The 14,979-nt window shown below is 56.2% G+C and overlaps 1 protein-coding gene across 4 annotated transcripts; it reads left to right on the top strand.

The window, feature by feature from the left end:
* Window positions 1-2,783: 2,783 nt before the first annotated feature.
* ANKRD13D (ankyrin repeat domain 13D) lies at window positions 2,784-14,744 on the top strand. Of its 4 annotated transcripts, none has more exons than XM_030833390.3 (15): window positions 2,784-3,033; window positions 3,608-3,743; window positions 3,870-3,994; window positions 4,864-4,909; window positions 4,992-5,135; window positions 5,386-5,575; window positions 11,248-11,314; window positions 11,712-11,793; window positions 12,015-12,076; window positions 12,184-12,314; window positions 13,261-13,418; window positions 13,508-13,624; window positions 13,710-13,873; window positions 14,007-14,041; window positions 14,388-14,744. In XM_030833390.3, exons 1-15 carry the CDS (start codon window positions 2,944-2,946, stop codon window positions 14,584-14,586), a joined length of 1,746 nt encoding a protein of 581 aa, XP_030689250.1. In that variant the 5' UTR covers window positions 2,784-2,943; the 3' UTR covers window positions 14,587-14,744. The 4 variants fall into 4 exon arrangements, with proteins under 4 accessions (XP_030689250.1, XP_030689248.1, XP_030689249.1 ...); XM_030833388.3 differs by having other exon boundaries at window positions 14,310-14,744; XM_030833389.3 differs by having other exon boundaries at window positions 13,953-14,041.
* The last annotated feature ends 235 nt before the right edge of the window (window positions 14,745-14,979 follow it).

Genomic DNA, 14,979 nt, shown 5'->3' with positions numbered 1-14,979 from the left:
CCGATGGTCATTTTCAGTCTCCACGGGGCTGGGGCCTGAGGAGAGGGTCTTGGTGGTGCCAGATCCCCTCCACCTCCACAGCCGGCATCCACGGCCAGCCCAGGCCCAAGCACCCCGGGGCGGGGAGGGGCTCCCACTCCGCCCCTCCTACCCTGTGGGAGCAGAAGGGGTCTTCCGCCCACTGCCAGGGAAGCAGGAGAAGGTGCCTGCCCTTTGGTGCCTGGTGTCATGTTTGGACCGACCGAGCCCACCTGGCCCTCCAGGACCCATGCTGAGGACACCCCTGTGGACAGATGAGCACCTCTGCCCTTGGGGCCACACCGCAGTCTCTGGCCTTCGCCTTCTCTGGCTTTGGTCTTACCTCCGGCCTTGCTGTGCAGCCTCCAGTAGAGGTCCCTGAAGCCTGAGCCTGAGGGATACCCCAGCACCAGGCCTCATGTACCCAGAGGCTCTGTTCAACTTTCTTTTCCCCAAGTCCCTGCCGTCCAGGCCCACACGGGTGATGTCGCTGCTGCCCGCTCCGTGCAGGACTCTGCTGGCAAGGACTCAGCTCCACGGAGCCTCTGAGGAAATGGCTTTTCAGCTGGGCCTCCAGCACTGGGGTGGAGGAGGTGGGGATGCATTTCCGATGCAGGGAAGGGCCCGGCAGTCAGGAGTGGCTCAGGTTGGCAGGAGCACTGTGGGAAGGAGCCAGGCCTGGGAGGCCCTGAATGCAGGCTGAACCCACCCCAGAGCCCAGGGGCACTTAGTGACTGCACGACGAAGATGGCAATGGAGATGCAGCCCGAACCTGGATAGGCTCTGGGGAGTCCTTGCAGGCTCTGGACCGGGGCTGCATGATGAGAGCTGGCTGTAGAACAAGTTGCTTGTTACCACAGGCAGGACGTGTGGAAGGAGGTGAAGGACAGGAGGCAGGGAGACGGGTGAAGCGCCACTGATTCTGTCCAGGGAAGAGATGTCATAATGATGGTGGTGGTGGTAAAGGAAGAGATGCAAAGGGGTCAGATGGGAAGAACGTGGCCCAGTGGGAATGGGCGGGACCTGGGGACGAGACAGAAGTGGGAGTCCAAAATGGCACAGCAGGAGGCCTGTGCTATCACTCAGAGTCACGACAGCCAGGGAGCAGAGCTGGCCGGAAGGGAAGAGGGTGAATGTGGCTGCATCTGGTTTGGAAACTGCTGATGGATTGCATGGGACATCAGGCACAAAGGTGTCCCAGAGGGAGCTGAAATGTGGTCCTGGAGGTGGCATCAGGGTGACAGTGGGAACAGACAGGCTTTCAGCTGGGAGAAGCCAGACTGGGAGTCGGGGAGGGACAACAGGGGCCCCGGGAAAGGGTTGAGAAGACAGTGGAATTAGGAGTCAAGGGCTGGGGGGGGGTGGTTATGTCCAAGGCCGCAGAAATCAGGAGAGGCTGGGCCTGAGACAGTCCCGTTAGATTTGGGGTGAAGAGGGCTTGGAGACAGGGTAGCCTCTTTTAAGGAAGATGGAGGCTAGAGAAGGCTGCAGCAGAGCCAGCCGGCGGGGACTGATTTTAGAGTTCTGGACATTCAGAGGCCTTTAAGCTGTCCTAGACCCAAGGACATTACAATGACCTGATGACACCACAGCGTAGGGTAGCAAAGTGATCCCAGAGAGCACAGGAGCCACCTGGCCAAGTGAGAGGGCAGGGTGAAAATGGCAACTAGGGCCTCCCAGCCCAGAGACGCAGCTCAAACATCTACATCAAACTATCTGGTCATTTTTTAAATAGGGAGACTGAAACCAGAAGGTCAGCCTTGGCCAAGCCTGGCCACTGCCTCACCAAAACCCAGGCTAAGGCCAGGGTAAGGACACCGGAGCTCAACCAACGGAGGAGGCCTGCACCCTGGTTCCGGTGTGGGTGGAGGGGCTGGCCCTGATTTCGAAACTCTCCTTCCTCTCCTGACACTGGCAGCAAAGTGCAGCCTCTGCAAAAGGGATGTACGCGATGGATGAAAGCAGCCACTCACGGTGAACAGCCCTCCAGAAGACCTAGAGCTAGCCAGGCCTGCTCCCCCACCCCCCCGTACCCCCATTCCTGACTCCAGTGCACCCCCCACCCCAGGGCAAGGTCCAGCCTGTGGTGTGCCGGCAGCATACACTGGCCCAGGTCCCTGAGAAAGGTGCTTCAGGCTAAGCTGGTCAGCACTTAGGGGCATCTCCGAGCACTTAGGGGCATCTCCGATGGGGAGGCAAGCCCGCACCTCGCATCCCACCCGCACACACAGGCCTGGTCTGTAACCGCGGGGTCTGGGTAAGAACACGGGGTCACAGGCAAGGAACTGCCGGGGAAACGCGCGTAGCCCAAGAGCCACCGGCCCGCGGCCCGCTGAGCACGCACGCGCACACTCGCGCTCACGTCCCGGGGACCCCGGCCCCGCCCCTCGCCGAACCGCCCAGTCTCCGGACTCCCTCCTTCCCCTTCCGGACCCGCCAGGATGGGTCTGCGCCGTGTCTGAGACGCCCCCTGCCGGGCGCTGGCGGAGCTGCATCCAGGCCCCGCCCTCCGGAACGCCCTCCGCAGACCCTTCCCGGCTGAGACCCGGGCTGAGACGCAGGTCCTGGCTTCTGCTCTGGCGCACGTGGTCACCAGGGCTGCTGGGCAGCACCCCTCGCCCGCCCCCGGCGAGTGCCGGCCGGGCTGAGGTTTCTGCGGCTGCGAAGCAAGGGCGCGCCAGGCCCGACGCCCCGCCCCGCCTCGGCGCAGCCCCGCCCGCCGAGCCCGCCGAACCCGCCCTCCCCTCTGCCTGCGCCGCCGCCGCTGCCGCCACTGCCGCGGGGGCGCGGGGGCTGCGGTGGGCACTGCTCCGGCTCGGCGCGGACGGGAGGCGAAGGGCCCGCGCCAGGCCCGAAGCCGAGGCGGAGCCGGGCCGCCCCCGCCGCGCCCGCCGGCCCGCCCGGGATGAGGCGCTGAGGCCCAGCATGGCAGGCCCGGGCCCCACCTTCCCGCTGCATCGGCTAGTCTGGGCGAACCGGCACCGCGAACTGGAGGCCGCGCTGCACAGCCGCCAGGTGAGGCCCATCGGGCGCCCGGGCCGTCCTCCTGGTCCCCCACCCAAATCTGTGGTCTGCATCGGGAGGCCGCCTGCCCGGCTCCCTCTTCCCGGCCCAGAAGAGAGGTCACCTGCCCCTCGAGCTTGGGCTTCTGACCTCGGCTCCCAGCGCTGGGCCTTGCCCTGTCGGTCTCCCCACTTCACACTGCATCCAGCCTCCGAACTCGCGCCGCACCGCCCCTAAGCGAGTCTGAGAAAAGCAGCCCGGTCCTGGTCCCCAAGTCAGTCCAAACTCTTGACATCGGCAGCTGCACCTCTACCAGACCAGGCCCTCCCCCCACCCCACCCCCACCCCTGCCCACCACCACCGGGCCCCCAGCTCTGTCCCTCGCAGAGGGCAGGAGAGGTGGGCAGGCCCTTCCCACCTACCCTCTCTCCTCCTTTGCCAGGACACTCAGGCCACCCTTTGCCATTTCCACCACCTGTGTGCTGTCCTTATTTCCTGCAGTGACTCCCAACCCTGTTCATCCCAGTGGCCTTCTTGCCTTGGCCTCTCCTTACTTGCCCTGTGCTGAGTGTCTCATCTCCCCCAGCACGACATCGAACAGGAAGACCCCCGGGGGCGCACCCCCCTGGAGCTGGCCGTGTCCCTGGGGAACCTGGAGTCCGTGAGAGTCCTCCTTCGACACAATGCCAACGTGGGCAAAGAGAGCTGCCAGGGCTGGGCAGGTACTGCAGAGGGCAAAGGGGCTCCCCTGAGGCTGGCAGCGGGGGGTGGTGGTGGTGGTGTGTGGGAGTGAATGGCCAGGCCTGGAGCCATCTAGAGAGCTCCCCTCAGCAGCCCAGTGCCCCCAGTCCTGCAGGAGGCAGTCAGCACTGGGGACCCTGAGATGGTGCAGCTGGTACTTCAGTATCGGGACTACCAGAGGGCCACGCAGAGGCTGGCTGGCATTCCGGAATTGCTCAACAAACTCCGCCAGGTACAGCAGGACGTAGAGGTGTGGCCAGTAAGGGGGGTGTGGGGCGCCATGGAGGGGACCGTGACAGACTATGTGGGGTAACCCTGCCGGGCCTGGCCTTGGAAGGGCACCCAGCTTGTGCAGCATGCTTTCCTGACACTGTCAGTGAGGTCCCTCTCTCTTGACCCCAACCCAGGGTGATGTAGGAAAGAGAGGCAACCAGGCCCACGTGGATGAGGCTTTTCTCCCTTTGGAGAGAAAGCCTTTTGCCAGCATAGAGGGTCCTCTAGTGCTAGAAATCTCAACAGAGCTTTAGATCATGGGTCTCCTGGTTAATGCAGATTTACTGAAAGGCGGATTTCATCCAACTTAGCAGATGCGGCCTGGACTCCTGTCCACCCTTCTCAAAGCACACAGTGGGTGGGTAGGGGGCCCCCACTGGGAGAGCACACTACCTTGTGCCCTCCACCCTGGGGGCAGGGCCCCAGGGGGTCACTATGCCCCCTTTGCAGATGAGGACTCTGGGATCCAGAGGGGGCAGAAGCTCCCCCAGGGACCCCCAGTGGGCTAGTGGCCAGGTTGAGCCTGGCCCCAGGCTTGCAGATGCTTATAGCCTGATGACTTGCAGACCTTTCAGGCCCCACTTGGCCCACCCTTTACTGAGTGGGGTTTGGCTGGGTTGGGGGCAAAGCTGGACCACGGCGGCACATCACACCTCACTGAGGGAATTCCCTGGTTGGCACTCCGTGCTTTCACTGTGGGGGGCTGGGTTTGATCCCTGGTTGGGGAAGGGCTGGGCTTCCAGAAGGGGGCCTGTGGACGAGGGGCTTCCCAGGCCCGCTGGGCCCTGCTGCAGGCAGGGCCCTGATCGGTGCTCTGGTCTATCTCAGGCCCCCGATTTCTACGTGGAGATGAAGTGGGAGTTCACCAGCTGGGGTGAGTGGGGACCTCTTGGCTCTCAGGGGCCTGGGCTGGGGCCGTTGGGAAAGAACCTTGGTGACCTCTGTGCCTCCTGCAGTGCCCCTCGTGTCCAAGATGTGCCCGAGTGACGTGTATCGCGTGTGGAAGCGGGGTGAGAACCTGCGGGTGGACACCAGCCTCCTGGGCTTTGAGCACATGACCTGGCAACGCGGCCGGAGGAGCTTCATCTTCAAGGGCCAGGGTGAGCTCTGGGGGGCTCCCTGCAGGCACGCAGCAGACCAGGGCCCCCAGGTTCTCCCGTGGCTTGTGAGGACAGTGCTGTCCTCTGTCTCTGTCTCCAGATGTGTAAATGGAGGTCGGGGTGGAGGGCGTCCAGAGGCTGAGGCCACACCCCGTGGCAGGAGGTGGCTGAGGGCACCACGATAGCCCTCTGGCCACTGTCTGGTCCTGGCACTTATTCGTCCCCCTCACACCCCCGCGCCGGCTGGCAGAGGCGGGAGCCTTGGTGATGGAAGTTGACCACGACCGGCAGTTGGTGCACACGGAGACACTGGGGCTCACGCTGCACGAGCCTGAAGCGCTGCTGGCCACCATGCGGCCCAGTGAGGAGCATGTGGCCAGTCGCCTCACCTCTCCCATCGTCTCCACCCACCTGGACACTCGCAATGTGGCCTTCGAGAGGTTAGTTGGGCCCTGGCCACACCGTGGGTAGTGCCCTCGAGCCTCTAATTCAGGCTTCTGGGAGGCTGAGCCCCTCGCAGAGGCTGCTCGGGAGGGGGAGGGGGGTCCCTGCAGACCTGGTGTCTCTTCTGGACCACCTGCTGGTCCTGGGTCCTGTGGCACCTTCCACCTCCTGCACGCCTGTCTATACTGGCAGCTGTCTCCCTGGGAGGAGGCTGGGTCAGGGAGTCCCCAGTTTCCTGACTTCTGACCTCACGTGTTTCCCATAAAAACGAGGATTGAGGCTGCCGTGCAGGGCAGCTGTTTGCAGCAAGGTCGGCTTCTCAGCGGTGCAGCTGTGTCTGGGCCAGAGTCCTTTGTGGGTAGCCTAGGAGCCCACCCTTCCGGCAGGGTGTTATTTCTCTGACAACATGTGCCCCAGTTCCAATAACAGACTTCAGAAACACTTTTTTTCAAAAAACAGCTTTCTTGAGATATAATTTTGTATACTGTACCGTTCACCTATTTAAAGTATGCAGTTCAGTGGTTTTCAGTATCTTCACAGATACGTAACCGGTACCACCGTCCAATTTTAGAACATTTCCGTCACCTCAGAAAGAAACCCTGTACCCTTTAACAATCAACTCCCAATCAACTGCCTTTAACAATCAACAATCCCCTCCCCCCCAGCTAATCTACTTTCTGTCTCTATAGGTTTTCCTGTTCTGGATTTTTATATGAATAGAATAATACAATATGTGTGGTCTTTTGTGACTGGCCTCTTTTGCTTAGCGTCATGTGTTCAAGGTTCAGCCAAGTTGTAGCGTGTAACTGCTACATTCCTTTTTATGGCCAGGTCCGCTGCACGACTATACCACATTTTGTTTATTCATTCGTCCATTGATGGACATAAGGATTATTTCCACCTTTTGACTGTTGACTATTTGACTATGAAGAATGCTGCTCTGAGCGTTAGTGTACAAGTTTTAGTGTGGACATACATTTTCTTTCTCTTGGGTATTTACTTGCGAGTGGAATTGCTAGGTCCTGTGGTGACATGTGGTAATTAAACACAGACGTTTAATTGTTTGAAGAGCTGCCAGACTATTTACCAAAGGGGCTGCAGCATTTTACATTCCCGTCAGTGGTATATAAGGGTTCTAATTTCTCCACATCTTCACCAACACTTACTGCTCATTATTTATTTATTTATTTTGGTGTTATAACCATCCTAGCAGGTGTGAAGTGGTATTCACTGTGGTTTTGATTTACATTTCCTTAATGACTAATGATGTTGAGCATCTTTTCATGTGCTTATTGGCCGTTTGTATATCTTCTTTGGAGAAGTGTCTATTCAGATCCTTTGCCCATTTTATCTTTTTCAAAAATTAATTAATTAATTTGGCTGCATTGGGTCTTTGTTGCCGCGCGCGGGCCCCCTCCAGCCGCGGCGGGCGGGGGCCACTCTTCACCGCGGTGCATGGGCTTCTCATTGCGGCGGCTTCTCTTGTTGCGGAGCACGGGCTCTAGGTGCACGCTGAGGGCCGTGGCCCGCAGGCCCAGTAGTCGTGGCCTGCAGGCCCAGTAGTCGCAGCTCGCCAGCTCCAGAGCGCGGGCTCAGTAGTTGTGGCGCACGGGATAAGCTGCTCCGCGGCATGTGGGATCCTCCCGGACCAGGGGTTGAACCCGTGTCCCCCACATTGGCAGGTGGATTCCCAACCACTGCGCCACCAGGGAAGTCCCCCTTTGCCCATTTTAAAAATTGGGTTATCTTTTATTATTGAGTTACAAGAGTTCTTTGTATGTTCTAGGTAGAAATCCCTTATCAGCTACATGATTTGCAAATATTTCCTCCCATTCTGTGGGTTGTCTTTTCACTTTCTTGATGGTGTCCTTTGAAGCACAAAAGTTTTTAGTTTTCATGAAGTCCACTTTATCTATTTTTCCTTTTGTTGCTCGTGCTTTTAGTGTCATATCTAACGATACTTTGCCAAATCCAAAGTCATGAAGATTTTCCCCTATGTTTTGTTCTGAAAGTTTTGTAGTTTTAGTTCTTACAGTTAGCTCTTTGATTTATTTTGAGTTAATATTTGTATATGGTGGGAGGTAAGGATTCAGCTTCATTCTTTTGCATGTGACTATCCACTTGTTCCAGCACCGTTTGTTAAAAAGACTGTTAATTCCCATTGAATTGTCTTGGCACCCTTGTGGAAAAATCAGTTGACCAGAGATGTATGGGTTTATTTCTAGACTCTCAGTTCTATTCCACTGGTCTGTATGACTCTCTTTGTGCACTGTCTTAATCACATGTTGCTTTGTCGTAAGTTTTTGAAATTGGAAAGTATAAGTCTTCCGACTTTGTTCTTCTTTCTCAGGATTATTTTACATATTCTGGGTGGGTCCCTTGAAATTGCATATGAATTCCAGATTCAGCTTGTCAATTTCTACAAAGAATTCAGGTGGGATTCTGATAGTGTTTGTGTTGAATCTGTAAAACAGTTTGGGGAGTGTTGCCATTTTAATAATGTTAAGTCTTCTGCCATGAACGTTGGATATTTTTCCGTTTTAGATCTTTAATTTTTTTTCAATGATGTTTTGTAGTTTTCAGAGTATAAGTTTTACACTTACAGTAAATACATTTATTCTAAGTATTTTATTCTTTTTGTTATAAATTGCATTGTTTTCTTGATTACATTTTTGAACTGTTCATTGCAAATCTATAAAAATACAATTGATTTTTATATATTGATCTTACATCCTGCAATCTTGTCCAACTCATTTTTTAGGTCTAATGGGTTTTTAGTGGATTCCTCATATTTCTTATATGTAAGACCGTGTCATCTGTTAATAGTTTTACTTCTTCCTTTCTAATCCGAATGCCTTTTATTTCCTTTTTTTTTTTGTCTAAATGCTTTGTCTGGAACCTCCAGTAGAATGTTGAATAGGAGTGGCAGGAACAGACATCTTTATCTTGTTTCTGATAAAGAAACAAGGGGGAAAGCATTCAGTCTTTCATCATTAAGTGTGACATTAGTTGTGGGTATGCTTTATCAGGCCAAGGAAGTTGCCTTCTGTTCCTAGTTTGTTGAGTGTTTTTATTGTGAAAGGGTTTGGGTTTTGTCAAATGCCTTTTCTGTGTCTATCGATATGATCACGTGACTTTTATTTTTATTCTATTGATATGTGTTGCTATCAGTTAATTTTCAGATGTTGAACCAACCCCGTATCCCTGGGATAAATTTCACTTTGTCGTGGTGTATCGTTCTTTTCATGTGTTGCTAGATTTGGTCGGCTACTATTTGGTGTCCATATTCCTAAGAGGTAATGGTTTATCGTTTTCTTGTCATGTCTTTGCCTGGTTTTAGTATCTGGACAATGCCTCATTGAATGAGTTAGGCAGTGTCACCTCCTTGTCTATTTTTTGCAAGAGTTTGTGAATAACTGGTATTAATTCTTCTTTAAAAGTTTGGTGGGATCCTTTGGTGAAGCCATCTGGGCCTGGGCTTTTCTTTGTGGGTACTTTTTGGTTTGTTTTGTTTTTACTGCTTCAGTCCCATTACTTGTTACAAGTCTGTTAGATTATCTACTTCTTCTTGAGTTAGTATTGGTAGTTTATGTCTCTCTAGGGTTTGTTTACTTCATCTAAATTATCTGATTTGTTGGGGTACAATTGTTCATCATATTCTTTTATTTATAATCCTTTTTATTTCTGTAATGTCAGTAGTAATGCCCCCTCTTTCATTTCTGATTCTGGTAGTTTGAGTCTTCCTTCTTTGTCAATTCCATCGATCTTTTGAAAGAACCAGCTTTTGGTTGAATTGATTTTCTCTATTGTTTTTCTATTCTCCATTTCATTAATTTTCACTCTAATATTTATTATTGCCTTCCTTCTGCTTGCTGTGGGTTTACTTTGCTCTTTTCCCAGTGTCTTAATATGGAAGGTTAGCTTATTGATATAAGATCTTTCTTCTTTCTTAATATAGTTATTTACAGCTATAAGTTTCTTTCTCAGCATTGCTTTAGTTGTGTCCCATAAGTTTTGGTATGTTGTATCTTCGTTTCCATTCATCTCAAAGTATTTTCTGATTTTGCTTTTGATTTATTCTTTGATCCATTGGTTATTTAGGAGTATGTTGTTTACTCTTCCCATATTCATGAATTTCCCAAGTCATCTTTTTTCTGTTACTGATTCTGATTTCATTCAGTTTTTTTGTTGTTGTCTTTTTTAAATTTTTTTGCGGTACGCGGGCCTCTGACTGTTGTGGCGTCTCCCGTTGCGGAGCACAGGCTCCGGACGCGCAGGCTCAGCGGCCATGGCTCACGGGCCCAGCCTCTCTGTGGCATGTGGGATCCTCCCGGACTGGGGCACAAACCCGTGTCCCCTGCATCGGCAGGTGGACTCTCAACCACTGCGCCACCAGGGAAGCCCAGTTTTTTTTTTTTTTTAATTAAGGTTGCTTTCTTGTTGTTGTTGTTATTTATTTATTTTATTTATTTATTTTTAGCCACGTTGCCTCTTTGCTGCTGCGCTCGGGCCCTCTCTAGTTGCGGTGAGCAGGGGCCGCTCTTCACTGCAGTGAGCGGGCTTCTCATTGTGGTGGCTTCTCTTGTTGCTGAGCACAGGCTTCAGGCGCGCAGGCCTCAGTAGTTGTGGCACGTGGGCTCAGTAGTTGTGGCTCGCGGGTCCAGATGGCTCTGCGGCACATGGGATCCTCCCGGACCAGGGCTTGAACCCGTGTCCCCCGCAGTGGCAGGCGGATTCCCAACCACTGTGCCACCAGGGAAGCCCTCATTCAGTTGTGATTGGAGAACATTCTGTGTATGATTTCTGTCCTTTCAGTTGTATTGAGGTCTCTTTTATGGCCGAGCCCAGGGTCTATCCTGAAGAATGTTTCACATGCCTTTGAGCAGAATATGTATTCTGTTGTTGGGTGGAGTGATCTAAGGATGTCTATCAAGTCTAGTTCGTAGCGTGTTCAAGTCTTCTGTTTCCTTGTTGATCTTCTGTCTGCTTGTTCTATCCATTATTGAAAGTGGGGTACTGAAATCTCCAACTATTATTGTTGAATCAGACATAGCTTTATTTTTAAATTTTTATTATGGAAAATTTCAAGCACATATGAAAGAAGAGAGACTAGTGTGATGTTCTCATCACCCAACTTCAGCATTTATCAACATTTTGCCAATCTTTTTTTTAAATTTTTTTTTGGCCACGCCGAACGGCTTGTGGGATCTTAGTTCCCCAACCAGGGATCGAACCCAGGCCCTCAGCAGTGAAACCGCTGAGTCCTAACCACTCGACCGCCAGGGAGTTCCCAACATTTTGCCCATCTTGTTGAATCTACCCTTCCCCACTTTTTTCCTGTTTTCTTTTTCCCCCAACTATTTTAAAGCACGTCCCAGATGTCGTATCATTTCAACAGTAAATGCTTCTGCGTGTGACTCTAACAGATAAGGATGTTTTTAAACCAAGCCCCAACGCCATTATCACACCTAGCAAAAATTAATAATTCCCCAGTACTTTCTAGTCCTCAGTCCTCTGTTCATTTGTCCCCAGCTGTCCAGGCAGCCTCCTCAAGGCCCCTGTGTGTTTCACAGCAGGAAGGCAAATTGGAGGGGGTCTTTGGAAGGGACGACTTTGGCCAGAGTTGGGGGGTGTGGGTCCTCATGAGCTCCTGTTTGGTCTGTTTCAGGAACAAATGTGGTATCTGGGGCTGGCGGTCTGAGAAGATGGAAACCGTTAGCGGCTACGAGGCCAAGGCAGGAGAGGCTAGTGGTGGGAGCTGGGGTAGGAGACGAGGCCCAGGAAATCTGCCCCTTCTCCACATCCACCCTGTGTGGAGGGAGACCCAGCAGCCCGTGGGCTCCGGATGCCCTGTGTGGCCATGGGAACAGTGGGGCCCGAGTGCCCAGCCCCTGCTGAGCACGCAGGGATTACCCACAGCACGGGCCCCTACCCGGATCACCGAGATGAAGCCAGGAGCATTTTACCCTCATTAGTGACTTCCCGGGGTTCAGACCCCACCCCCTCCACTGTGGGGAGTGAGATCCTATCTGTCCCTGGGGACAGGAGGACTTGGGTCCTGTGCTGGTGAGGCTGAGTGTGGGCAGCAGGCTCTGAGCCCCCAGCTCCCCCTGTGTCCCCCCTACTCCCCAGGTATACAGCGCCACCAATGTGGAGCTGGTGACACGCACACGCACAGAGCACCTCTCCGATCAGGACAAGTCGAGGAGCAAAGGTAAACCCAGGTGCGCCTGCCTGCTGCCCAGTCACACCGTACGGGGTGGTCACCCTGATCTGGGGTCAGGGCCAGAGTATCTGGGACCAGCTGGAAGGCTTCCCCGTTCCCGTCTGCTCCGCCTTCCACCACAGGGGAGGCTCCCAGGGTGGAGGCTAGGTGTGGGCAGTCTGGGGGCAGTGGCCCCAGGTCCCCTCATGGGCTCCACCCCTTCTCCTTAGGGGGGAAGACTCCATTCCAGTCCTTCCTTGGGATGGCCCAGCAGCACTCCTCCCACAATGGGGTGAGCCGGGACTGGGGGCCGGGGGCTGGGGGCCGACTGGCAGGGCCCACTGGGCGGGGCCGGGCCGGCGCCTCCCCAGCGCTAAGCCTGGTCCCGGGGCCACCCAGGCTCCTGTGCAGCAGGCAGCCAGCCCCACAAACCCCACCGCCATTTCCCCCGACGAGTACTTTGACCCCAACTTCAGCCTGGAGTCAAGGAACATCGGCCGCCCCATTGAGATGTCCAGCAAAGTACAGAGGTGAGGTCTGGGGGCTGGCGGGGGGCTTCCCTCTGGGACAGGGGACCCTGCCTGGTGCCCCCGAGACCTTGCAGACCCTGTCACACACAGGGCCCCCTGGAGTGGGGGACTCACTCACCCAGCTGGCTGCCTTCTCGACTCACTCCCTGGGGGCCGGGCCAGGTCTGCTTTAGCCATGGTCCTTGGCACCCAGCTCGGGGCTTGGCTCAGAGGACTGGTCGCTCTTCTTGGTGAACGAATGAATGGGCAGCACCACCCATGTATGGTTTTCTGTTCAACTGAACGAGCACCTGCTGGGGGCCAGCTTGTGGCAGACAGGAAGGGCACGCGGCTCTAACACCTCCTGGCTTCGTGGCCCAAGGAATCACCTTCCCCTCTGAGAGTCTGTCCTCCCCCTCAGTAAAACGAGAACAGTTGCCTTTGGCCACCTGCTCACAAAGGTGCTGTGAGGCTCTGATGAGCCGTGACTTCTAGTGCGTCTGGTGGGCCCAGCACTGTGCCAGGAACCTCACGTGGACTCCCTCAGCCACGCAGCAGCGGGGCTGGGATGCGACCCCAGCAGTGCGGTCCCGAACTGTCGGGCTGTGCGGGACCCCAGAGTACGGTGAAGTGCGACGTGCTGGCTGGCTGTGGGCCGAGGAGGAGGGCAGGGCTGTGGACGAGGCGGGACTGAAGCCAGGAGCTCAGCCCTGCCCTCCTCGTCCAGGAGAGCTGAGCTGGCACAGAGCGCCCGGGGCCCAGCCTGAGCCCAGGGCCGGGGGGCAGCTCAGGCTGTAGGGCCAGAAGGACATGAGCTCCTGGGGGAGGCAGGCAGGAGCAGCTGAGCAGAGAAGAGGGTCCCTCAGGCCAGGTGGAGAGCAGTAGAGGCAGATGTCCACAGTAGGTGCGCCTTAGCAGAGGGGCCACCAGAGGTTCCTTGACCCACGTCCTGCGGTTGGCCGGGCAGGTTCAAGGCAACACTGTGGCTGAGCGAGGAGCACCCGCTCTCCCTGGGTGACCAGGTGATGCCCATCATCGACCTGATGGCCATCAGCAACGCTCACTTTGCCAAGCTGCGGGACTTCATCACCCTGCGCCTCCCGCCCGGCTTCCCGGTCAAGATTGGTGAGAGGGTGGGCCGGGCAGCAGGAGGGCCCCCGGAGTGGGGTGGGCACGGGCTGCAGGGCTGGCTCAGGCTCGACATCTCCTCACAGAGATCCCCCTTTTCCACGTGCTCAACGCCCGCATCACCTTCAGCAACCTGTGTGGCTGTGACGAGCCCCTGAGCTCGGTGTGGGTGCCGGCGCCCGGCTCTGCCATCGCAGCTTCAGGTACCGCCGTGGGCGGGCGCGGGGCCGTGAGGTTCGCTGGTCTCTGTGCACCAGGGGCTGAGCACGACCCCTCTGCTGCACCCAGCGAGCCCCTTCCCCTGTGAGGTGGACCCCGCCGTGTTTGAGGTGCCCGACGGGTACAGCGTGCTGGGCGCAGAGCGCAGCGAGCCCCTTCGCGACGAGGACGACGACCTGCTGCAGTTTGCCATCCAGCAGAGCCTGCTGGAGGCGGGCACGGAGGCGGAGCAGGTGGGGTGCGGGCAGGAGCTGGGCCCCGGGCGTGGGCAGGGGTGGCAGAGGTGACAGCTCCGGGCTCTGGCTGCTGCAGGTGACTGTCTGGGAAGCCCTGACCAACACCCGGCCTGGTGCCCACCTTCCCCAGGTCACGGCTTACGAGGAGCAGCTTCAGCTGGAGCGGTGAGGCCCTCCGGGACCTGCCAGGTCCATGTCTCAGCCCCGCCCTGCCTCGAGGACCCTGCCGGCTGGGGGGGTTCTTGGCTGGTGGGGTCAAGTAGCAGGGAGGTGCTGGCCCCAGGACCCCACACCCTCTTTGAGGCCACCCTCCATCTTCCGTGCTGCCCACCAGCGAGGGCGGCACGAGGGATGGGGAGACAGGGCCCGGCCTTGTCTCTTGTCTCCGGTCCTGGGGTCCCAGCCTCCCTGTCCTTATCTTCGGTCTCTGCAGCCATGTCCCAGCCCTCGGCCTCCTCCCCAGCCTTAGCGCTCACGGGTCTGCTCTCCCCTCTCATGCCTCGCCTGGAAGGGCCCTCCAGGAAAGCCTGCAGATGTCCACAGAGCCTGAGGGTCCGGGGGCCCCTCTCAGGGCGCCCCCGAGCTTTGAGGAGCAGCTTCGCCTGGCCCTGGAGCTGTCTGCGCGGGAGCAGGCGGAGTGGGAGCGGCGGGGGCGGCGGGAGGAGGAGGACCTACAGCGGACCCTACAGCGCTCGCTCACGGAGCTCTGAGCCCAGCCCTCAGGAGGGCTGCCCGGGGCTGCACCGCCTCCTACTTTTGTAACTTATTTATTTATAGACACTCTGCTGCTGCTGGGCTTGGGGCCTGGAGCCCTGCGGCTGGGCGTGCATTGGAGACTGAGATGGAAATAAAGAGACCCTCAGCAGCAGGCTTGCTCCGCTCATTGGGGGGGGCTGGGGGGGGAGTGCTGGGGGGCACCGAGGGGAGACACTGTGGGCAATGGCCTTAGACTTGGGTTTGAATCCTGACCGTGGTCCCCTTAGCCCCTCTGAGCCTCAGTGTCCTCAGCTGTAAATGAGACCGCCTCCCACCCCCAGGGCTTCTGGGAGGGTAAAATGAGCCAACAGGTGTCAGGTGCCCTAGTAGGTGCTCCCTGAACGTCA

This window comes from Globicephala melas, chromosome 8, assembly GCF_963455315.2.
Source record: "Globicephala melas chromosome 8, mGloMel1.2, whole genome shotgun sequence".
NCBI classification, from domain to species: domain Eukaryota; kingdom Metazoa; phylum Chordata; class Mammalia; order Artiodactyla; family Delphinidae; genus Globicephala; species Globicephala melas.
Note: the sequence above shows the minus strand (reverse complement) of the source record. Positions and strands in the feature narration are given on the sequence as shown.